Raw genomic sequence first — 26,624 nt, 5'->3', positions numbered from 1 at the left:
GGCCACGACTGTGGACTCCACCCGCTGCTCGAGGGCCGCCGTCCTTACCCCCAACGCTTGAATCTCGGCCTTAACTTCTGTCGTGGTACGGACAATCTCCGTGGCTAGATAGCTGCGAACTTCAGCCAGTTTAGTCAAAATCTGGCTGGTATCAGATTCCGGAGACCCCACAGCCCCTCCGCCCGCTGGGCTCGAAGGCGAACGGGGTGTACCCGGGCCTTCTCGTCCGCCATCTTGTCTGCTCGGTCGCACGGCGCGAGAGGCCGCGAACATTTCAGGTACAGAGACCTCCGTTACCTTTTTCGTCTGTTTTCGTGGGGCTCTTTTGTCCATCTCGGTACCCCCAACTAATTTAGTAATTTTCGAGTTCCGTCTCCGCTAATACAAGCTATTGGCACCGCGGTCGCAGCAGAGCACTACCCGGACACGTCCAGCTTGCTCGGCTGCAAACCACGCCCCCGTAATTTAGCATTTTTGTCTGGATGAGCGAGAAATTTATCAAGTCCTTTTAGCTGCATAAGTTTGTGGAAAGAGCAGTCTGTCTAGTTATAAAAGAATGAATAAATAAAAGACAAGCAAATGAGAGGGGAGACCACTAAAATATTAGTAAATAATAGTATACATGTATATATAATATAACTTGCAGTTTTGCAAACGTTTCTGAATCGGTTCTCTCACAATTCTTAAAATTTTAGTGTCACGCAAATTCCTGTGCCCCAGGCTTGATATCTAAATCTGCAGGTCTACCTGGAGTTCTAAAAATATACACTAATCACATTAATATTAATAGAACTTTTCCCAGATTGCTAATGCACTTCTGGAGCAGTCTTTAAGGCATTTAAACATTGTTATTCATGATTAACTCACTCGTATGAACTTTATATCTACCTTCACCATATTAATGACCTCACTAATTTTTTAGCACACTGCACCAGAGTGCTCATTTAACAGTCCAACTTCCTACACCTACACTTGGAATTTAACATATTTAGTATAATCACCATTTGGAATAAAAGACCACTCCAGGCACCATAACTACTTCATCTCAATGAAGTTATTATGGAGTCTGGAGGTCCTGAGAGCCGTCTTACCTTATGGGGTAAAGCCATTTTTGCCCCATTGTCTACTACTTCTCCAGCTCTAATGTGCCTTTCCCTTAAGTGCTGGTAAAAGGCTGAGACCAACAGCTGACGCTCTTTGCCACTCACTAGCTGTTTACTAGGAGAAGTGCTTTAGAAAGGTACATACCATTCTTAAAACTGCCATTCCAAGTTGGGATCAGATACGTGATACATGCTCATACATATCTTGGTTAACGTGAACAAATGTTTTCTATGCTCCATTGGTGACAGTCTAGGTCCAGTAGTACTCACCATTGTTACACGTGTGGTTGGTCACACAAGACCCACTGAGCAGGCTGTACCCCTCTTTGCACTTCACACAATTCTTGCCAGTGGCTTCACAACTCAGGCAGTTTTCTTCACACCTACAGATGGAACATTCTGTGAATCATCTAATCGTGGCACTGTAAGACAGCTGGCATTAACGGTCTTTGCGTCAGATGTCTACATAAGGCACCTAGAATATATATCCTCACAGAAATACATTTTCAATCATATTACTCATGTCTGTTCGCCCATAAATAAGCTAGTCCTAAATCTAAAACCTTCTACTTTACATCAAAGAAAAGCAAATGTAAACACAAAACATGTCTAACGTTGCAATGCTTACTTAGACGAAAGAGGCTGTTTGGGAGCCAGGATGCAGCCTAAGAGCCACCATTATTAGAAATTGCTGTAGTTAAAAGTCACTCAAAAACAAATTTTTTGAGTATTTGCCTTTTGCACAAGAAAAAGTGAATGATATAAGATAAGGTGCTGTAAAGCAAGACTGGAAAGTAATCCTTGAGCATATCCTAGCAGCAGAATGAGGTTACACACCTTCTGCACACTTTATATGGCAGCCCTGGTACTTCTTCTGAATAAAAGCCCTGTCCGCAGGCAGGTACACACCGCCAGTCATGCAGGTGAAAGTCTTTGGCACACTGGGTACACTGCTCCTTACCGGAACCTGGATGGAAAGCAAATCAAGAGGGTAGCAAACAGAATTAAAGGATCAGGAAATAATGCTTGGAGCGTACTTTTCAATTATCAGATTTCACATACTGGGTGTCTCTGTAATATTATAATATTATATATTGTAATAGTAAACAACCTATATCCCAAGACAGGTACATATTAGGGAAAGTTCAGACCAGAATTACAAAAGAAAACGATCAAGTACTACCATTTAATAAAAAGGAAGAAATTATTTCACACTAACAGCAATCAGACAACCTTAAAGGAAGCACTCTAAGGAACGTAACTACAGCTCAGTGCAGGGATTATGTGAATAGAGAAGGGACAGGCAACCTTCGGCACTACAGATGTTGTGGACTTCATCTCCCCTGATGCTTTGCCAGTATTATGGCGGGAAGAGCATTATGTGACTACATGACGGCTGTAAAAGCATTATGTCACTGCTATGTCTGTAAAAGCATAATGGGAGATGTAGTCCACAACATCTGTGATGCTTAAGGTTGCCTACCACCCTGGTCTTGAGCTGGGTGGTAGGCAACCTTAAGATGTTTGGTATAACAATTAAGCGGTTTGGGAAAGACCAGAGACTGCCTAGTCCCTTCAGCTAGATGGGTAAAGCAGAATTAACACTTCTGGATTAACAAAATGTAAATTTCATCCAACCTAGGGAGAAACGATTAGCATTTTTAGAAATTACCTGAAAGTGTGGGGAGTGAGTTAAAAATTAGTCTGGAAAGGTAAAGTATCGAATTTACAGTTACATGGAGGACATGTAAGCAGGACAATGAGGTCACCCAAAATACACTGGAGAAGCCCTTCTCCAACCAGTCCTTTAATACAGTTGTCTGTAAAGAACAATGCAGAATAACTGCATTTTACAACAATGTACCTAGCGACAGAGGAGTTTCCTTGGTAACCGGTACAGTGACTGCTTGAAAACAGCTGCGATGCTGAAAGTTCACATTATACAAATGAAAGGCGGCTACATGCGCAAGTCGAGCAAAGGGAACAGCTAGTATGTATAGCACTATTTGGAAGGAATCAAAGATTTGCCTGTAAGAAGTCTGTGGTTTGAATAAATCTTGAAGTGACACTCCCGCTGTCATCTTTCCTTACAGCAGTAAAATCAAGAGACACCTCACAAGTTTTCCAGCATTTCCATAACGCAACACTGGGCCACACAGATATTTCCTAAACTGTGTGTGGGAAAGCCACAGAACGACAAGAATCCCCTGCTAGGTGGACCAATCAAAATCTCTGTTATTTTTCAGCACACATTTTGCCTGACAACAAAAAGAGCCAAATATTTATTTACTACAAAGAAAGCCCACCCGACCAGCATATAAGACTTGGCCATTGTTCACACACATATCATCTCAATGCTTCGTACTTGAGGCTTATCTTCCGTTGGTTCAGGAGACAATTCAATGAAGTCCAAAGCAGCTGATAATTATACAAAATCTGCAAGCAATTTCAGGCAATGGTTGGATATGTCCTAGTTTTGTCCTTGTAAACTTTTATAACATCTGATTTCACAACATTCCACATTCTTCAAAAACCATATTCATATGGGCAGCATAAATTACTGCATGGAGCGTATGTCATTAAACATAGAAATCTAAAGCAGATGTGGTGACTTTAACCATTTTGTATGCTGTTTATTCAATGTTCTATGGATAGGAGGTTTTCAGTATTTCAAACTCAGTCCGTTAATAACATATTGCAAGACCACACTGGCTAATTGGCTGCAGTATTTGGCACCAGTTGCACAGCTTGCATAGGATGACTTACCCACACATGTTTGGCATGTTGAGTGGCACCTGTCACATTTCATAAAAGCAGGATTGTGGAAGGTTCCCTGTTCACATTCTGGCACACACATGGACCCTGAAAGACTAACATAAATGTGACACTTTGTAATTTTCTCTACCAACAATTTTTGAGGAAAAAAAGTTTGTTATGCACTGGACAGACCTTTAAAACATAATTAAATGTGTACACACTGTTGAGAGAAGCATGTCTACGGAGAGATTACACTCCTGTAGTTTATTTTATCATTAGATCAAAAGTACACACTTCCAATCTCCCTGTATGTGCAACCAATATGTACATCCAGCAGTTGCAGTGGTTTAACCTCAAAGACAACTGCTGTGAAGAACCAACATACCTTATCACTAGCACATAGAGCGGTCTGTGCTAAAAGTTTCCCTAGTGGGGAGTAGTTTATGGTGAACATTCATACACAGCTTGGAGGCAAGTGCTCTAGAATGTTTCTCAAGGAAATGCTGATTAAAATGTAAACATTAAGAGCACTGAAGAAAATATGTGACACTGATTGGTTTGTGAGTCTGAGGAAGGGGAGTTGATATTAAATCATTATGCAGATGGTGCCACCCAGCAACCAATGGCAAGACAACAGAAGGATTTTTGGTTTTGGAAAATATTACCTGTGCAAGTCGTTAAACAGTAGTGACAGGATCGGAAACCAGTCGCTAAGTAAGCCATTAGAGGCTCCATTAAAGAAAAATGGGAGCTTTTAGCCAATACTTAGCAACTAGCTTTAGGCAGCAGCTGTAAATAGTGGTGAAATTATCTCGTCTGTAAATAGAGTCTTCTCGCCAAGAGTAGAAATACGTGATTTAGCGAGTAGCAGCTGGTCCGTAAAAAGGCGCAACAACATTGGAAACAAGTCTCAATACTATTGCTTTAACAACTTAAAAAAAAAAAAAAAAAATTCCCGTGCAATTTAGTTGTGTCTATCTGTGAGTGTATATAAATAATATTAAAGCCACATACCACCAGGATCCGGCATGTTCAAAATGTAGTGTTTGCTTGGCAGTTTTCTTACAACTAAGAATGAGGGACGATTGAAACCCGCAAATATGTATGTATGTATGTATGTATGTATGTGGTAGAGTAAGTATGTTTCACACTGTATATTTGTATTTCAAGGGGTGAAATGTTAATGAATGGTTAGGTGGGTATGTAAGCTACTAATATCCCCAAAAACAAAATAAGAGTAGCTTGAAGAAAAGAAAAAACAAAACACTTGTCCTTGTGCATTTTTTATAGCATGTACATTTTACACTTGGCCAGTAACTTAGGATGTCTAAACTGTAAGCCAGGGCTCAAATTTATTTTTTAGCAAGTTTATATATATATATATTGTGTGCGTCAAAAATGTACAAAATAAAAAAAAAAAAACAACACAGCTTTGAAAGTATTTCTTGCATGCTGAAAGGTGCATCTCTCTAGACAATTGCTACAAAACCATTCCAGTGGTGTTCACAAATTACATAAACTAAACAATCTTTACTTAAAATGTCAGACCAAAGTCAGATTAGAACATGGCATCAGTAAACTTTTTTGTGAATCTCAGAAGATCATGCCTTGTTAGTGGGACTTAAGCCCAGCATCCAGACTGTATCCTAAAATTAGTGCCTTGATAAGTAATTGCCAGGGCCACTTGCTGAGAAATATATGCAGACAGATCACTGCACATCTCCAGCAATTTATTTACTATTCTCAGTTTGAATAAAGGGGGTCTCACATCTTCTATTAGTCTAAAAACCATGAAAACACCTGCTTACGAATAAATAATAATAGTGTCATTAATGAACGCAATATTCAATAATGACCACCTCCAGCCCCCACTAATGTTCTAAAGACAAATATTAATTTATAAACATCAATGTGTCTTTGATGAGCTTAGATTCAGGGCCCCCTGTACAAATAACGAAACAAAAAAAACAAACTAGTTTAACTCGCCTTTTATTCAGCAATGATGGCCCTACTACATAAGTGAAGCAATCATTTTGTGCTAATACAATTCTCCTATTGCAATGCTTCTCCATGGGAAAACTGATAATCTTCTTCACAATAATCTTCTGACTGAAGTGCCTCTAGCGGCCATCCGACAGTCACTAGTGGCACAGAGATGGACAAATGTAAACTTACTTACAACTGTCAGCCTGCAGGGGCAGCATCTAGGCACCAAGACCACTACATTAATACACATTTAAAAAAATAAATACAAAATAAATAAATTAAAAAAAAAAAAAAATATATATATATATATAATTAAATTGATGCACACCTTATTCTTTTTAAAATACTTATTTAAATAATTAAGAACGCCATAAAAACGTATCTGATCAGGTTTAGAGAATAACCCCGTGGTGACTTGTGTCCAATTTGACGGTTCTCTGAGAAGCATTGAGGTACCCACAGCAATGGCTACAAGCTTCCAATCTAGTTCTTCTCATAGCTGAGCACTGAATGGACATTGGGTCAGGTGTCTGCATACTATGCATGCCAATGACCGATATGAAACAAATTTAATATTGGAAATCATTCGCAATCCCTAATGGCTGGCTGAATTAAAGTCACTAGTGGTTGTGGTAGCTGCAAATGCGAAATTTCCTCAGAAAACTGCATTATTTTCATTTGCAAGGTGGCAGGGGCAGCAACTATGCCTCTAAATCAGTTCATTAAGAAGCAATTTTGGTGCTTAGACTGTCCCTTAATATTTTGTCTACATATCCTCTATATTTCACCATTTTATTTCACAGATCTGAGAAAATACAACTCATTGAAGATTTCTGCCTGTATTTATCTTTATCCTGGATCTGAGCTTCTCTACAATAGCTCCTTGTCATTGCGATAATCTCTGTCCTCCATCTGTCAGTCAGCATAGAGAGAGGAGAAGAAGAAAAATACATTGAGGGAGATTTATCATGGCACAAAGCACTATAAGTAGAGCAGTCACCATAGAAACCAGTGAAACCATCAGGCACATTCCACTAGAATCTTATCTTCCCTTTTACATCTTTGCACCACTTTTCAGAGCTGGACACAATGATAAATCTTCCCCAATATATCTGTTAACAATGTACTGTGTGCCCTAACTACGTCAGGACTGAATTGGACTGTGGTGTCAATTGCTACATCTTAAATATACAATTTAAAGAAATTATCATTTTAATATTTTATTGAAAGGCAAAATTTCTAGGGAAGTAAAAGTTCCCTTTTGTAACTTTGTATCAGTTTTACTCTTCTAAACATACATGAAAATGAAAGACATTGTGATAAATAAGGGGGAAAACGCTAAATAAAGTTGACAAACACTATAGTGACAGCAATACAAACAAAATGTAAAACACATTTAAGGCCTCGACCCCCCCCCCCAGCAGCTAACCTTTCTTCTAGTGCCCTGCGTGTGCATTGCGGCTAGACCCGCCCACGCTCCCATAGGAAAGCACTGGAAGACTATTGCGCATGCACGGCAAAAAGTACTGCGCCGATCAACATATCCTCATCGAGATGCATTGAGTGAATGCATCTCTACAAGGAGTGCTCAGTGTCTTCATTCAGAGCGTGGAGACACTGAATGTAAGTGCTGCACATTGTGGCCACTATAGGTAGCACCTCTAGTGGCAGTCTGAGTGACGGCCACTAAAGGTATTACTAGGCAGCACTGTAACAATGTACACCTGCCTTTTCAAAAAATAAAATAAAAAAACGTCAGGACAGGCTATAGAAACCAGAACTATAACATTACAGCAGTAGGTGTTCTAGGGACTATAGTGTCCCTTTAATGCTGATTTTTGCGAGTACAAGACATGCATGTTTCTTATAACTAGATTTATCTGATTAACAGAAAGCTTAAGATAATGTACACACATGAAACTTATGACATTTTAAAACATCCACCTTTTCCTGAGCAATTGCCTGTGGTATTTCAGACTTCTGTCTTTGAGCTGTTCTAGTTGAGAAACTGCCCACATTAAGATGAGTATTACAGAGAAAAATAATTAGGGAAAATGTTTTGACATTTAAATGTAATGAGAAAGAATGATATATGTGGGTTGAAGAATATGCATCTCCAATGATGATCTTACACAGAACCGCTTCTAGCTATCACCAGTCTCTTTAGCTTATGGCTCACTGATGCGGAGTAGATAATAGTGAATAGTGAATATATGCACAACTGCCCATCACTGGACCGCTCTATTCAAAAAGAAATATCAATTTAAATAGGATATATACATTTAGGCTTTTTCTGAAAACATTTACTTTCTACATACTATCTGTAAGGGGCTTGTGTAAGTCAGTACATGTAGGTGTAATGTACTAAAGAGGGCAGCATGAGCACCATCCATAACTACTACCACCCATGGTACTGTTTATGGTGCAAGCCGACTGCAGACACCATACTCTGGTTCTGCATCATTTGACAAAAAACAAATTAATTTGTGGTGTCAATAGGTTCCGAGAGCAGTTTCACCATAAGGCGTTTAACCGTTAAATGGTTTAACCTCAAACTTTTGAAGACTGTGCCTGTTTGCTCTGCCCATGAGCTTCCTCTAGTGGCACCAAGCTGCAAGTAAACTGGCAGTGCGATTGGGTGCTGTCTTCAAATGTTTGGGGTGAATATGTTTATTAATGGTATAACACGTCAAATAAACACTATAAGCACACAGACCACTTCAATCGAGTGGTCTGCATGCAGTGACCCAGATGACAAGGCTGCAGAGAAGAGACCATTTTGGTGCTGATTTAAAGGTAACCGGTTAATTTGCTTTTTTGAGGTCCTCTCTAAACATAGTTTGTTTTTTCTTGCACTCTGGCTGCTTTTGTAAGCCCACTGCTTCAGTAACACCATGCTGGGGATGATGTCAATCCAAGCTTTGGAGCAACAAAAGAAAATAAGACATTCTGAGGCGGCCATTTTGTTAGACTGACAATTATGCCGGATTGATGGAAGTAGTTTTAAGAGTTGTATACAAGTAAAGGCAAACTGGTACATAACTGGTTGCTGTATTCAAAATGTTTGAGGTAAAAAGTTTAAACACAAAATGCAGGTAGAATGTTGGAACATCTGCATCATTTTGAGTATTAACAGTGTTAAAGTAGATCTGTCACATTTGAAATCATTATACTTTTAATTTCAGTGGATTCAAATAGCCATGCTTTATTTGTAGATATATGGTGCACTTTATCTATAAAAAGTATTAAAAAAATATAAATATTTTTAAACTAATAAATGTCAACATTAAAATGCAGATGTGACGTCAAGGATATGCTTAGGCTTCTAATGCAAACCAACTTCTATTTTCCAGGATTTCTGTTGGGCATTCACACAAACTCCTAAAATGAGCCCCTATTCAAGTCTATGTGTTGATTCATCTTGTGCAAACACTACACAAATTCCCAAGAAAAATCCTAATTGTACCCAACATGAAAAGGTTCAAGAGATAAATGTGCAATGAGAATACAAGTAAAAGTTTATACTGTAAATGCAAAGCTTGGTTCAGTCAGTAAGCCATAAAATGGGAATGACGCATTAAGTGAACCTCACCAACTGCAGAAAAAAATTGCTCGTCTTCGAAGATGGAGCACTGTTTTAAATCCAAGTATTGCAAGAACTGTATAATACTGCGCCCCCCCCCATTCCTCCCTCCCCTCTCCCCTTAAACGTCACAACAAAATATATTGATCTGCCGTAACCCCACAAAGAATATGGACCCAATTTTGGGTCTATAATCATAGGTTAAGAATCACAGATCTAAATAGTGCTAGCATCTCATCCTTGCATGAAAGATGCAATTAAAATGGTTACTCTAACCCAGGGATAGGCAACCTTCGGCTCTACAGATGTTGTGGACTACACCCCCCATAATGCTCTTACACACATAATGCTGGCAAAGCATCATGGGAGGTGTAGTCCAAAACATCTGCAGAGCCGAAGGTTGCCAATCCCTGCTCTAACCAAAACCAGCAACTATTCTTATCTTGGTCCCTTTTTGAACAACCCAGGAACAATAAATTAAAGCTAAAAATGTACCTCTATTCCAGCGCAGAAGCCAAGTTCTCCCCGCAGCCTGACCCTCCTCTGCTGACATCACTCCCTCTAGCTTTCCACCATTGGACACCTGTCGCCGGCATGCTGACAGATGTCCAATACGCACAGATGCCCAATGACTGCCAGAATGGTCACAGTGTTTGGAGTAAGGCTTTAAGGAAAGCTAATTTTCTCATTATTAAATCTTACATGTATTTCTAAAAAAACAAATCAGTAAATACCTATTTTTAATGTATATCCTGGCTTCTCCTCACGTGGAGTCACCCATTTTATATCCTCTTTGGGCAGAAACACCGCTTATCTGGCCAAAAACTGTGCAGGTAATCAAGAGGTAGGTAAACCAGTGCACCATAACCATTATGGAGAGTGTTGTGAGCATAGTAGTTGTGGTGCTTGACGTGTTTCTTTAAGTCAAGGCCGCTCTTTCAGAATTACATTTCAAAACATGCAATACAGGAATGTATGAAAACATTCTTTAGCAAAGCAGATGTTTATAGCATCAACACAACCCCATAAAGACAAACATTTCAAAATACTAAAATACACAGCTTGAACAGATGAATTAATGTTTACTCTGATTTGTGAACCACTAATAAAATGCAGTAAGAAGATAGATCATGCTAGGCACATCACCTACACTTGAGCAGGGGTAGCACACTTTCCCCCCCAAATATTATTAAAGGGACATTGTACAACAAAACTGCTCCATTAAGCTAAAGTTATTTTGTGACTAAAGATCACTGCTCAATTCTCTGCCATTGCTTATACAGCCCTAGTCACACTAGTGACTTACACAACCTTCCGAAATCCTTCCTGTAAAGAGAATTTACAGAGCAGGGGATAAAAACCTCTAAAGTAAGTTAACGTTTGATTGAAAATGAAACCCTTTTTTTTCCCATGCAGGTTCTGTGAGTCACCAGCAGGGGTGGTGTAACTAGGTCTGTATAAACAAAAACAAAAGTGATTTAACTCCTAAATGTCAGAATTGAGCATTGAGACTGCAGGGGCATGACCTATACACCAAAACTGCTTTAATAAGATAACGTTGTGTTGGGGCCTGACCGTGCGAGGGAGGAGGGTGGTAAATAGTGTGCGAGAAAAGAAAATGTAGGGTGAGAGGAAGAAAGGATTAAAGGAGATGACTCCAAAGAAGGAAACAGCTACCTATCAAAGAAGGGGGGGGGAGGGGGGGTTGGAGGGGGAAACTAAGCCCAGCTTCCCCATGTAATTAAGCCAGGGGAGCCAAGTTATATTGAATTAAAAAGGTCCTGTTATGTAGAGAAGCCGTTTAGGCCTCCAGGTTGTCCTTTTACATTTCTGTACCTCTTTTTTTGTGTCTTAAAATTAATAAAATGCGATGTATCTTGTTGACTATGAACACAAAGTATTTCATGGATGGAGATTGGAATAAGGCCACGACATACATAACATTTCTAGGACACTGAACGTCTAGAATGAACTATCCACATACCCAAATCTAGGTAACCAGAGACCACGTATCACTGTTAAAGGGGGGGTAGCTATTTACATTTTTATTACATTTTACATTATATTTTTTTAAAAGGAAAAATTTCCAAATATACTTGTTAACTTAAAGGTTACGTACGCAGTGAATGTCTATATGGTTGAAATCTGCCGTGGGACTTGACGGGCATCCAAGCAAGAGAGGAGAAAGCTGGGCCTATTCAAAGTGACATAATTTTGGCGAAATCACATCCAACAAACAGCAAAACAAACCACAGCCCAGGGGAAATCACTGGAGGTAACTAGTTAAGGCAGTTAGCAAATAGAGACATGTTTTAATGAACGTGCAACAGAACACAGTGAGGAGAATGAAACCAACCCCATCCCCAAGAAGTGACCTGCTTTACCCTCTGGTAATCAACAGTGGAATTCCTCACGGCATTAAGTCAGTGCTATTTGCTAGAATATGCAGATGTGACCAGCGGCTCTGCATCCCGTGCGCCAATTGGAGAGATATATTTTCCCTTATCCACTTGCCAGTTGTGCTCGGGTAATGAATGGGGGTAGTGTGCATGATGTCTGAATTCAGCACTATACAAAGTATAGAAGCAAAAGAGGGTCCTTGCACTAAACTACCAGGTCTTGGCACCTGGGGCGTACAGATGTGTACAAGAGACTAATATGTCCATGCAGTACAAATAGCAATCCTCAACACTTATTCAAATAAACCAAATAATGCATAATTGAAGGTGATAATCAAATAAAGGCAGAACAGAGCCTTCATTCTTCAATGCTGCAATATATAAATATATACATAAAAACACACACACACACACACACACACACACTTTTTTGGATCGAGAGAGAAATCGATAATTTTCTATTGAAGCAAGGCAGAGCATTTAGAAACGTGTGAAAGGATGCAGATAGCATTCACAGTTTATTAAACACAGTGGATTTGTAAGACTAGCTTTTGAGAGTGGTAGCGTCCGTAATTTTGACTTGAGAAAGGTGTGTCACTCTAAACCTCTCTTTAAATGTGTACGTTAATGTTTTATAGAGTTCTATCCAGCCATTTTACAAGGCAACTGCTTGCCAATCATCTGGCCAGTAAAGCAGATAGCTCGGCACTGTAAAATGTCTCCCAACTCAAGTAAGGAGATGTATGGCACAGATGAATGTGTTCTTGTGATACCAGATTGATCAAATGTTACTCTACTCTAACTCTTGGATTTTTCTGTGCTTATATCTACAGAACATTAATACACAGGAAAATACAGTAAGTCTTTCAAACCCACACAACTCTATCAACTATTTATGCGACTCCACGAAAATATTTACACACGCCAAGGGAGCAAATATTTTCATTTCTTTGAAAGTGAAAGAGCCCTGTCTTCCGAAAACAGATTTTCCGCTCTGAGACCAACATAACAGGGTGAATAAATTCTGAAAACCAGAAACACAAATGATTTAATGATACCTCAACCAGCTACTGGGCCAGTCACGTTATATTCTTCTGAAGTTAAAATTAGATGAAGAGCTGAAAGGGGCAAGCATTAAATAATTAGTGATTATATGGAAGGAAATGACAAAATGTCAAACCGCATCATTTGCTGGCTGTGTAGCTGATTCTTTATAGAAAGTCAGAAGAAATTCAGAAGACACCAAAGTTTTTTTTTTTGCTATATTTAAATGTCACCTCATTAATTAAAAACTGGTTTTGACACTTGCTAATTTTACATTGGAATTAACTCTTGAACTAAACCAAAGAGCATGGGAGAAAAAGTCTAATATTTATTGCAAGTACTGTGAACACTGAGAAAGGTATGGACTGTACATTTCGTGGTCAAATGCTGTACGACCCTGCCATTTATACCACTCCACAACTAAAGAAAATGAATAGAGCTCCCATTATGCTCATCAAGTGTATGTGCTGAATGTGGCAACCATGTTTTTTTATAGCCTCTAAAATGTCAGTGGTTGCATGTTCCTTGTCACTCCGGGTGGCACCAATTCTGCCGATAACCATGCCTAATTAAACAGGCTAACAAGAAAGCAAGATCAGTTTTGTGATTATTCTACAAATCCCCTGACAGTGCGGTGGGGACCACTGGATGCTAACGCTTTTGACATAGAAACATAGAATGTGACAGCAGATAAGAACCATTCAGTCCATCTAGTCTGCCCAACACAAAAGTTGCAAAAAAAAACATCTATTATGCTTAGACTGACAAAGGAATGATTTTTTTTTTTACTTCTAAAATCTCAGCTTTTTAAGCTGTTCACTTTCTTGGAATATCAAAGATTAGACAAAAATTACATGTGCCCTATATTTTCTACCAAGCCTAAATAAATAAAGACATATCGAACTCTGGATATTTTATGATTTAGAGAGGTTTTGGCTCAATGTTCGTGTGAATGGAGTAGATTGTACAGTTCACAAATCCACAAGAACAAAATGGGAAAGAGATTGCAGCGGAAAGAAACGTATGCATGAAAACTAAATTTGGGGATTTTTAGAAGATGTATTTGTCCCCTTGCAATCCAACTATTCACAAGAGTCCTGATCCCATCTCAATTCCGTTTTAGTCCGCTGAGCAGCTTGATCACAAACATGAGATGGACTGGTTTGTAATGCAAGGTTCACAGTGACAGATTATGGGATAACAGTCACACTGCCTCACCATGACGCTGCCAGCAGACATGTCCTGTATTAAATCCCATTATTAAACTTCCAAGATCATTAATCTTTTGTGACTCCCTTTTTTCTGTGACTCCTTTGTTAATAACCTGATCTTAGCCAATATGGTTAAAGTGTCAAAAAATGTGTTTACTATCATCTGATTTTATGAAAAACACAAAAAACAAAAACCCACCCAATTTTCAGTTTATGACATATTTTGTAGTGGCCAGAATATGCAGAAAACTCCAGAATCTAGGGAAGGAGAAGGCCATACATGTTATGAGTTTAACACTTTGTGTTTTAGAAATAAAAAGGTTGTTATTGTTTTTATTTCTTGCACCAAGCATCCGTAAACCCTTCTCAACGAGTAAACATTGCTTCACGTGTTAAGGTTCCTGACTTACTTTTCATAAAGGTATTTCTCACTCATGTGGGCTAAACCTCATTCCAAACGGTAGCTCATTTCCCTGCTAGTTATCCCAGATCAGCAACACCATAGATAATCTTACGGGAATAATGGATTTACTTTCACAGCTCAGGAAACTACATTTATGTGTAATGTTAATTAGAAGAAGATTTTAGGAGAATATCTGTAAGATTTTTTCTTCAATGCCATAATCCCATGTCCTTAACGTGCCAACATAGACCAAATGCAGTGGGTGAAGACTTGTTCCAATATCTAGATCCCAGATTATATAGTCTTCTTTACATCCTAATCCAAAAAACATGGATTGAAATCTAGCGAGATGAACCTAACCATGTCGTAATACTCTAATTCTTGGACCTCAATTTTCTAAAGTAGCTAATGGAAAAACGTACCTGAATCCATCTCTGCAAACTACACATTTATCTGGAAAGCCAACACATTTCTTGCAGTTCTGGTGACATTTGAGACATCGTTTTAGACCTTGAGAAAAACAAAGCATTAATTGTGCTCTAAGTTACTTAAACATATATTTGTATCAATTTCTAGAAAAAAAAATCTAACTAATTATAGTACAAAACATTTGTCATGAACTGAAATAAATTATGAGGCTGCTCATTTAAACAGCAATGTTCCAAAACCAACAACACGCCTCTATTATCAACACCATTCCAGACTTCAGAACAGCTAGAATAACAGCCTTTCCCAGTCCAACCCAGATAAATGTTCCATGTTTATGAACTGAAACCTACTCTACATTGCCAGAAGTATGAGAACACCCGATCATTGAATATCCCATTCCAATCTAATCAGCAATACTCGATTATTTCCACTTTTGTTGCCGTAGGTATATATTGAATTTTAAACAAGAAAATGCCTTTCGGCAAGCCGGGGCAGCCAGAAATGATTAAGCTGACATTTTGGCCTTTATTGGCCTTTTTCCATAGTGTACGCAAGACAAACAAGTCTTAATCTTGTCCTTTGTGTACCTTTTGATTGTGTTGGAATATCAGCACAACCTATCTGCCACGAGCATGTGAAATTAAATTGCCAAAACAATCCAAGGCTGCTTGTGCATCATGTCTGGGTTCATGAATACACACCAGTTCTTGATTACCTGCACTGTTTTTGGATAAATAAGCTGTCCTTCCAGGAGATGGCATTCACCATCGAGACATGTTAAAGGAACACTATAGTCACCTAAATTACTTTAGCTAAATAAAGCAGTTTTAGTGCATAGATCATTCCCCTGCAATTTCACTGCTCAATTCACTGTCACTTAGGCGTTAAATCACTTGTTTCTGTTTATGCAGCCCTAGCCACACCTCCCCTGGCTGTGACTCACACAGTGTGCATGAAAAATAAACACTGGTTTCACTTTCAAACAGATGTAATTTACCTTAAATAATTGTATCTCAATCTCTCAATTGAACGTTAATCACATACAGGAGGCTCTTGCAGGGTCTAGCAAGCTATTAACATAGCAGGTGATAAGAAAATCTTAATTAAACAACACTTGCAATAAAGAAAGCCTAAATAGGGCTCTCTTCACAGGAAGTGTTTATGGAAGGCTGTGCAAGTCACATGCAGGGAGGTGTGACTAGGGTTCATAAACAAAGGGATTTAAATCCTAAATGGCAGAGGATTGAGCAGTGAGGCTGCAGGGGCATGTTCTATACACCAAAACTGCTTCATTAAGCTAAAGTGTCCCTTTAATGCCCAGAGATACACTATGTGATCTTCACTTAATTGTGAGCATTGTGAAATAACAGACATGTATAATACATGTAAATCTTGTTATAAATAAAAAAAAATTAAAAATAGTCTTCCTTTAAACCCCCCCCCCCCCCAAAAAAAAATGTTAAATAAAAAAATAAAATATATAGAGTTGCAGATTGGCCTCCTTACTTTCATCTGCATATGTTCCGGATGGACAGGACATGGTACATGAGCTACTTTCCATCTGAAGATAGTATCCTCTCTTACACGAACTGCACTGGTTGTGCCCTCGACCAAAACAGGCATCACACCCTCTGAAACAGCGCCGACATCTACGGCCAGCCACGTCTGCCATGAAACCCGAGGGGCAAGCACTCACGCACTTCCTGTTCCAAAGCAGATAGTTATTACAATGAGAGACATACTTTTCATTATATTTTTGGACCCCCTCCATCCGCCCCCCCCAAAAATCATTTTCAAGCTTCATCCCCTCTGAACAGGGGGAAGTTGTGTTTTAAATGTGGAAAATGTCTTAGTGGTCATCTACAATGATATTTCATGCGCTGTGAGTTGGCGTTACAATCAGTGAAGGTAAATGTGGTCACTGTGCCACTACATAATAAAACCAACAGAAACAGGGGTTTAAATTAAAGAACACTTTAAAGTCCTTCCAGGGCAAATTTTCTCTGTGCTATTATCATGTTAGCAGAAACAACATTGAAAGGAGTGCATGGCTGGATAGGTACAGAGTACAATGACTGAAAAGCTACACACAAACAAAATAGAAAGCTACGTTTGGGTAAATTGAACTTAAATATAACTACTTTACTGCAGTATATCTGTTAGGACAACTTTTTGCAAGGCACATTATAAAGCATGGCATGAATATATTGTAGTACTACCGGCTACACATTTTCTGCACAGATCTGCCAGGCACTAAAGAAAGGTTAATGGTCTAAGAATTACATCACATCATGCAGGAATTTGACTGTAGTTCTATCCTGCTTTGTGACTATTCACCTGCGAATGGAACCATAATTTCCACTCCAAAAAATAAAAATAAAAGGCCGTGTTTAGGGTAAATGTTGCTGTGCCATTTCCTTCACAGTGTGAGTTCCTGGAAGGGTTATAAAGAACCTACATCATAGTACCTGCCAGTTTTTACACTTCCCAGACTATAGTGAACACAGTTCAGACACTGCTCCTCGCTAGGCCCGTCACATCCCCTGTTGCCGCACTCTGGGTGGCACGGACCTACGAAAGAAAAACACTCTTAACTGCAGTTCAAATGAGCTCATGCAAACATGGCCATGTTACACACAGGCTATAATCTTGCAATTACCGCTCCAATTTGTCCAGTCACACAAAAATCCAAGAAAACATAAGTTTGCCAGTGTATTTTGGGCACTAGCGGTCTCTGATCTTTTGGTTCAGGAAGTGCACAGTAGAATTATGTTGAACGTATAAACGCTCATGTAGGTTTGTATTTTAAAATGCCAACTTATTTGATTGTATGTGTCTAAGTAAATGTTTAAAAATGTTTATCACCTAGGATATTCCCATTACTTTCAAATATGCCCCACCATGTCACATGGGATAGACATCAGCAACTGGAACAAAGCACTCTCCTAACAATAAATGAAAAAATGGATTAAAAAATATATAGGTGGAGCAGCAGCAGTGAAAGAACAATTTAAATATCACAAATGTAAGATAAGCAAGTTTTTATAGCCAGGACTTGGGATACATTCATTTTTGGTAGGAGATATATATATACACATATATATATTCTTGGCATCAAGAACTGTAATGAGCATATTAGAAGTAGGTAAGGTCCCTGTATGAGACATATAGTAATATGCAAAAGTTGGTTGTGGTGTGCCGGAACCAACGATGCGGTGGGCCTGTAATAAAAGAGGGCCCACCCTAGATAAAGATATGAGAAAAGGGAGTGGTGGGAGGGGCAAATTGCCAGACTGAATGATAATGGGGAGCGGTTTGGCATCCTTAAGAAGGGAAATCAAGCCCCTCCATTAACTACAGACCCAGCCACTATAACTCCAGGTTGTTTCTTGGTGTATTACCTACGTTGGTTCTCAAAGATAATCAAAGATTTATTACTAAAAATACTAATCTCCAAACAAATGCAAAACACGATCATCTCTCACAAGTTGTGAAAACATAATTAAGATTAGGAGGATGTGGGGTGGAGTGTGATGTTACCGTGTGTAAATAACGGGTGCTGAATTGTGAGATTATAAAGAGGGATAAAACACATACTATAGTTGTGTAATATCTTACGGCATTCGCAGAAATACTCACCTATCCCACCGTACACACGACACACTTGTATACATCACACTATGCATGCTCATTCAAAATACACAAAAGCTCACCGCACATGGATATATTAATGCACTATTTTAGTATGCATTTTCCAGTTTAGCGATGTATTTATTATTATTATTATTACTGGTATTTATATAGTGCCAGCATATTCCATATTTATAAGAACAAGTACACAACTTCTGTTATACTCCATGGTTGTACTTATTGGATCTACTTGGGAGCCTGGCTCTCCTAGTTTGGAGCTTCCTGGTGGGAGTATTTCCCTGACAATGTGTCAATGTGTGTGTATTAACCTCTCTATATTGGTAGCGGTTTGTTTGTGTCTGGATATCCCTTTCACATATCCACTGAGACGTTTATGAAATGCATGTAAAATGAGCACATGGAGATTGTTTTAATTAGCTCTGCAAGGTCTCCCAATATATCTGTTTATAGCTCAATAGTATTATATAAGGCTGCGGTATCCAGTGGCTATATGTATGTAGAGATTGCTTTGCATATGCTAGGCTTTAATGTTTTACTTACTCAAGAACAAATTATTACAATGAAGTCCAGATTAACAGAGGAGTATAGTAAGATTCTATCCATTAGATACTAGGGCACCTAGATCAACATCTTGAAGGAACACTATAGCGTTACAAATACAATACAACACTATAGTTCGCTAGTTGCCATTTAGGTGACCTGCCCCCACCAGCAGGGAGGAGTAAAACATTGAAAAAATTTTTTTAGTTATTTTACTTACCTTTTCTCTTTTGAAGCACTAGTTCACCCAGCTGGACCCGCCTCCTTGGTTGAGATAATCAAGAATGACCATCTCAATCCAATGCTTCCCATTTACTCTGAGTGACAGCCACTACAGTCATTTAAACCCTGCAATAAAAACATTGCTATTCTGCAGAACAGCAATGTTTTCAGCTGCAGGGCTGAAACCGGGGGCCACTTCATCTCAATGAAATGGTCCGGGTTTCTATAGTGTCCCTTTAAGAGGAGCTTCTGCTAGAGAATGAGTAGAGACAGAGAGAATGGTAATGCTATACATCCAACATCTATCCTGTACGTCCAACACAACTTAAGAATTTCAGCAAAAGCCTGCTTAAAAAGCAGATCACATGATTTCACCAAAACTCCAGTCATCAACATGCATTTAACTGCACATCAGAGAACTGAAATCTTGAGTCAGGTACCCTCAGGAGATATCTGCTTGGGACAAATGTCCATGCAGGTCAGTCTCCACTGTAAAATTTGTAAATATATCATCTCTTTAGTACAAGCTTATTTATCTACAACAGTAATAATAATGTATTCATATATAAAGGTTTTAGTACCAGAATATTCGTCTTCCTCTTCTACAAATTCTAGGTGACTGTGGAACAAAGCAGCTTTAGAGGGTTCCAGGTCAGTAGTGGATATATCCAGCATTCTTGATCTAGAATGTTGGACAGTGACGGGATGGTAAGGATGCTCAGACGTGCCATAAAGAATTAGTGTCCACTCCTTCAGCTTTCCTGAAACAAAAGAAAAAAAAACCCACATGGTTCAAAATGTTTGCTTTATTTTATAAAGGCTGTACTGGTGAAAGTGTGCACTTAAAACTAAAACCAGCCAAACACTGTGCCATTGCTCTAACAAAAATGTGTGAGCTAGCCTTGTTAATAACGAGAAGACAAAAATATGTTAGGATGTCTGTTGGGTTAAATTAATGATCAAAATATTGTGTAAAAAATATATTAACACACTATACATTATATCAAATATTAATATTTTAATATATAATATTTTAGTCTACAAAGTGTTGTGTTTTTTTTTTTTTAAAGCAAAAATCTCAAGCACAGGTATATAATTAGCTCCTCTACATATTTTTCACTGTCACGTAAAAGGTTAATTATGTGTGGTTTTCAAGAGAAACGCCACTGAGCTGCAATACAACGAATCGTCTGTCCTCTTAGAGGTAATTATTTTGAGGCATTTGCAATAAAGCTATTTTTTGACAATCTCAGAGGATGAAATAAATGGGTACTGGTGTTAACTGAGTGACTAAGGTCGGTGTGACATGTTGCTCAGGCTGAGCGAAGCGTCCCTAACATCAGATTTTACTAAAATGCTCTGTGTCAACAAGCATTTGGGAGGGATAGATTTATAGGTCTGGAATAGACCCAACAGCTCACAGCGGAAAAATCTAACACATCAAAACTGTTTAAAATGCATGCAAAACGGACACAACCCAATCAGGTGTGGCAGTAACTGAGCACACACCAATCCGGAGGGAATTAATGCTTTCCCATTAGAAGTGGCATAAAACTCTCATCATGAAGTCCACATGACACTTAAATACTCACGTTCTAATAAAATGCGTTTTCCATCACACTATTCACCTAATGATTTGTTCAATTACCACATCAACAGGATAGTCCAATGGAGAACATATAACGCATGCTATCATAAATCATTCTAGCATTTTTACCTAGTCTACGCTGTTCATGTACTTTTGCCAAGATCTTTTTGTAGGTTTACAGGAATATGAATAAAATAAATTAAAAATTAAATTATAGGGGGGCGGGGCCGGACCGCCGAGCTGGACGGTCGCAAGACGGACCGGCTCCAGCAAAACCTGAGCCTTGCCACGATTAACCTGCTGTTTGGGCCAAATAATCCGACCGGCAACGGCGGCCCTCGACGGGCGTAGTGCCCTGGACCCAGGGTGAGGCTAACTTGCCGAGTTTTAGTCCCCTGGGAGGGAAATCCAGCGGTGAGCGGAGCGGACGGCCGACGCCCCGCTATCCCGCGAACAGTACCCAGCCGGGGGCCTGGGCCCTCGAGGAACCGGCTCCGTCCCCCCCCCCTGGACCGGGGGGGTGATCCCGGTCCTCACCCAGAAACCCTGACACCCAGACCGCCACGATTAGGACTGAGGCCTTGCTGTACTGCCGGATCTCAAAATGGCGGAGGACACACACTAAACTTCAAGATCTCGGCGGGAGAGACCTAACCCACAACTGCCGCATCCAACGTGGCTCAATAGCACTGCGGGATCAACCACACATGGACTCCAGCCATGTACCTGCAATATGGCACCCTACTGGGACACTTACCTTGTGGAACTCCCCTCAGGCTCTCAGCTCCGGTAAGGAGAGAGATCAACAACCAGCGGCGGAAAAAAAGGCGCAACGCACCAAGCCTGCAACCACCAGACCAGCAGAGCATACCAGCCCTCACTCTGCACCACATCACCCCTTGGAAACTCCGAGGTCCAAGCCCAGAAAATCGGATGTCGCACAGCACCCCATACAGCACCGGCTAGCCAGCCCACAGCAGCCGCACCGCGAGCAGTCTATCAGGCAACAGGGAGAACGCACTGAATCCACAGAAAGCAGGACTTTCAGGAAGCAAAGAGTCCTTCTAAGCATGAACAGAATAGTCCTTACCCTCCCTAGTGTAAAATACCGAAATGCTACCTGCCTTACTGTATTATATGTCTTCATGTATAGCTATCAGCGGCTAGGGGTTAACAGTGTACTCATTGGGCCTTACCTTCTGCATCCATGGGTGGCTAGGGGGCGTAAAGGGTGAAATTAAATCGCTCGTACCTAAGCATGTACTTAACTAAAAACTAAGCATATTACCTGCATGTAACTTATAATTCTAGTGCTCAGCTATATTCCTGTATAATTTACTGATGTCTCATAAGAATCTTAATCTATACAATAACCTGCATGATTTAAACGTGACCATATATATATAAAAAATAGTGCATCGTACTACCACACCCTAATGTTTCCTATGCAATGTACTCTTATCTTGCAATATGCATGTGGACTGCCTTTGGGGTACCATGTGCCTGTATGTTACCATCTTATGCACTACAAAAATAAAGAATTAAAAAAAAAAAAAAAAAAAAAAAAATTAAATTATATACATGTGTATATTCCAGTAACATAGAATCATTCTTCTCAGCTGCTAAAACAAGACTAAATCATGTTAACCTGTTCTTCGGAACTATTAGAACCCAGACAAGTCTCAATGTCAGATTCTACTTAGAATCCAAGATCATATCAATTGTTTTTTATTGTTTTTCTATACCTATGATTAGGGGTATCCCAGAACATTGTTCAGTCAGCCTGTCAGAATGTGATCTAAAAAGTAGGCTTATAATGTAACAATCCCTATTTCTTGTTATACTTGATCACATGCCAAACAAGTATGTTTTCAAGGTACCAAAAGTCAAAGAACAAAACATTTACATTTCCCAGAGTTCTTCTAGTTAATTCGATTGAAACTCATCTGAACATAATTTTAGCTGTTAGTGTACAGGGTGTTTTCAGCCCACCATAGTGAAATATGTTTAGGAAACGTGTTCAGCGGTTTTATTTAGAATCTTTCCAATATTACACCTGCTAGCAGCTGTTATATCAATGCCCTTAAGCGTGGCATTATTTCAAAGATCCACTCAAAAAAACAGCTGCAATTCTGAAGAACAACAGGTTCACATATAAACAGTAGTATAAGTGGAATATACGTACTGATGGATTATTCTCTGTGAACTTAAGTACATATTTCATTCACATAATGAATCCAGAATTTGCAATATCTCTTACTTTCATTCCATCATCCCAGCTGACACAGACAAGAGACTCTAGTTACACTACAAATCACATAAATATTAAGCTGGTGATGCAGACTGAAGTTGTCCAACAGTCTAAGATAGATATGACCCTATATGTAAAGTTTATAGCTTTAAATAAAAATTTTAAAAATCCCAGAAATAGACAAAAACTAAAATTGTGTAAATAACGAGCCATACGTGTTCACTCCTGTTTAATCACTATTTAGTATTGTCTAGGAATATGTTGAAATAGGGTTAGCGGAATAATGTAAATCTTCTCACAAACTAGTCCAGAGGCATATCATGAGTCCAGGTACCATCATGTGGGATTGCATGTATTGTCTCCTTAAACTAAGGCCACACTGGGGTTGCCAGTAGGTGGGGCCATAGCACACAGGAAAAGTGTTTTCAATGCACAAAACTGTCAAGCTTGCGAAAATAGATACATACTTACATACATTCCTTTGGCACCAGCAGGACAGTCAGTTAAGGAGTACTTTTTTGCAGGTTAAGGCTTTGTCAACATTGCCACCCAATTACCTAACAGGTGTCTTTTTACATAAAGAAATAAATAAATTCTGTTTTACTGTGGCAGTTGACAAATAAGAAACGTAAGGGTAATCATGGCAGTCTGAGTTTCACCCATGAATGAGAATTTTAATTTGGTGTTTTCAAGGAATGACACGTGGTTACCAAGCGTGTAAGGATGTTGACATGGGTTTGAAATGGAACTTGTCCACAAACTACCACATTGGGAAGATACTGTCCCACTCCCGATGTCCAGATACCTTAGTAAGCCAGTGACATTAGAAAGTGGTAGAGTGAACTTGGACATTCTAATGAGAAACCTGCTTAACCCAGTTATTTAGCAAAGGTGCCAATCACAATTTAATTTGCTCATCATAGGTTTAATAGGAAAATATGTATAAAATAATTCTAGAAATCTAGTATAGTATGTATTGCATTAGCCAGGCAATCGGCTGCTGGGTGGGCTGAACGGCTCATACCGGAAATTCATTTACCATAAATTAGAGCATTGCAAACATTCTGAATCCAAAAAACACTATCTCGAAATGTGTTTACGTTTGTGAGCAAAATCATCTGTTTCCAGAAAGATTCAGCCAGACTACTGGAGAGCTCACATTTGGTCCTAATAAGGGAGATGCATTTCTTATGGAAGTGGCGGTGCCTACTCCTTATGTGCATGCCAATGCTAATTTACCTTGCGTTTCCGGATTGCGCAGCTGGGATGGGATGTCGTGAATTTCTAGCATCCATTCCCCTTCAGCTTTTTCACCCCAGCAGTGTACGGTCATAAACTCCCAGTTCTTGAAACCTTCATTCGAATAATCAAATGTCCTGTAAAGAAAACAGCTGCTTAGTTTGTGCAGTACATTGTTTTACTACATATTGGCTTCGCTTCTTCCTAAATGGCAAGTGTCCAGAACACAGTTTATGGATAACCTACACACTGCCAGTGGAGCGCTCCGTGGGGGAGAATAAGTAAAGAAGTTGTTGCAAGAACATGAGACACTTAATCAGCTTCAGCCTTAGTACGTGCAGTATGTGTTATGTGGTCCAAATATGTTTTATCTATGGAAATGTCGACAGAAAAAAAAAAAAGTTGATATACCTGATTTATAGCTTAAAAACAGACAAGGGAGTGAAATTATTGGGCTATAAAAAGGCATCTAAAAATTGAGGCACTTTGTATACTGCTTGAGGGAGAGGGGAATCTATAAAAATTACACACAGTATATTTCAGGTTTATATTTTGTCATGTATAGTACAATGTACTATAAAAACAAAACAACAGAAAACATACGCAAATGAATGGTTGCACAATGTGGTCCTAAACTGACAACAGGAGTTGTACCCCAACACAGGAAAGAGGAAACCCACAAAAGGTGTATCCGAGAAGGGTATTACCGAGCCATAGAATGGCCTGACTTAACATATTAATACAACAAGAACAGGAATAACAGAAATACTCAGAGTCAAGACAAAGCCGGGGTCCAGATACCAGAAATCACCAGTGCTTGTGGCCAAGTAGCTACTAAAAAAGACTGGACATACCCCATTTGCAATACTTTGGGTTGTCTACTATTGCAAATGGTATGCCATCATGGGGGTTATTCTAATTCCTGGGCTACCATACGGTCTCAAAGGCAACGTAACCAATCTGGCAAATTTCAATGAGAAAAAAACAGAAAAATGGAACATGCTATATTTGACCCTGTAACTTCACAAACCACCATAAAACCTGTACATAGGGGTTACTGTTTAACATGTGAGACATCGCTTAATATATGTGTATTTTATTGCAGTAAAAGCAAACAGTATTATGACATTCACAGTTAAAATGTCAAGTAGAGCTAAAACAATCCCATTTTTTTATATTTTATTCATATTAAATTAGATTTCATAGCTAAATACTTGATGTTAAAGAAAGTCCCGTTTCCCCTGAATAAAATTATATATAAGTGTGGGGGCACTCAGGGCCGGCCTTAGGGGTGTGCGAGCTGAGCACATGGCCGGCTTGCCGGGTAGAGGATTTCATTATTCTCCACCCGGGATAAAAAAATGTTTTTTTTAAATTGCGGCAAGGGCGGGGCTTAGCGTGCGGCGGGGCTAAATGACGGTGGGGCGGGGCTAGAAGTGCCAGGTAATTGCTGCATGGGAAGCAGGAAGCAGTCCCTGCTTACCCATCAACCAGAATCCAGGAACTGCACTGCTTCCACCTCCATAATGAACAGCCTGCCTGTGTGCTTGCGCGGCTGTCTGCCTGTGTGTGTGTGTGTGTGTGTGTGGTTATCTGCATGTACCTGTGTGTTTGTGACACTGTATGTGTGGCTGTATGTACGTGACTGTCCATCTGTACCTGTGTGTGTTTGCAATGGTCTGCCTGTACCTGTGTGTAATGAATATTTATTTTTAAAATCATTATTCATTTAATAAATCCCCTATACAATCACTACACTTCTATACACACACTATACATGGATGACAGGGGAGAGGGGGTGTTGCGAAGATGTTTCGCACAGGGCGCCTAAAGCCGGCCCTGGGTGCACTGAATATAAAAGAGGTGACATACGGTTGAACAGACATATAGTCAAATTCCAGGTTTTGTTTATGTTTTGTTTTGATTACAAAGTGTACATTTGACTCAGTCCTTAAGGTGTTAAACAGGATATTTAACAAGGATATGATATGTTTATTTAGCTTTGGTGGCTCCATGCAGCCATTCAGTCCTGAAAGCAACACTCACATCACCATAACTACCTACCTCTGTAGTGGTTATGGTGGCAGGAGTTCCCTCACACACCTCCAGTGTAAGTAGTGTAAGTCGTCAAACTGTAAGAAAGCTGTGACAGCTTACTTGGAGTCTGCAGGCACCCACCACTGCCTCCGCTGGAGCCAGCAACAGTGAAGTCCACTGG

The 26,624-nt window shown here is 39.5% G+C and overlaps 1 protein-coding gene and 1 long non-coding RNA gene across 3 annotated transcripts in view; one reads left to right on the top strand and one right to left on the bottom strand.

Moving 5' to 3' along the window:
* Window positions 1–26,624, top strand: part of LOC134603136 (uncharacterized) — a 364,337-nt gene that overhangs the window by 25,354 nt on the left and 312,359 nt on the right. The gene's annotated exons all lie outside the window — the stretch shown is intronic.
* Window positions 1–26,624, bottom strand: part of PCSK6 (proprotein convertase subtilisin/kexin type 6) — a 190,339-nt gene that overhangs the window by 11,137 nt on the left and 152,578 nt on the right. The window contains exons 13-20 of one of the 2 annotated variants that reach the window (XM_063448814.1): window positions 24,407–24,543; window positions 19,910–20,089; window positions 17,384–17,486; window positions 16,422–16,618; window positions 14,909–14,996; window positions 3,870–3,973; window positions 1,941–2,070; window positions 1,374–1,486 (exon numbers count right to left, since the gene is read on the bottom strand). In XM_063448814.1, coding sequence (XP_063304884.1) covers window positions 1,374–1,486; window positions 1,941–2,070; window positions 3,870–3,973; window positions 14,909–14,996; window positions 16,422–16,618; window positions 17,384–17,486; window positions 19,910–20,089; window positions 24,407–24,543 — 1,052 coding nt within the window. Of the gene's footprint in view, window positions 1–1,373; window positions 1,487–1,940; window positions 2,071–3,869; window positions 3,974–14,908; window positions 14,997–16,421; window positions 16,619–17,383; window positions 17,487–19,909; window positions 20,090–24,406; window positions 24,544–26,624 lie in introns of those variants that run through there. The other variant, XM_063448815.1, reaches the window with a different exon arrangement.

Source organism: Pelobates fuscus, chromosome 3 (genome assembly GCF_036172605.1).
Source record: "Pelobates fuscus isolate aPelFus1 chromosome 3, aPelFus1.pri, whole genome shotgun sequence".
NCBI lineage: Eukaryota > Metazoa > Chordata > Amphibia > Anura > Pelobatidae > Pelobates > Pelobates fuscus.
Note: the sequence above shows the minus strand (reverse complement) of the source record. Positions and strands in the feature narration are given on the sequence as shown.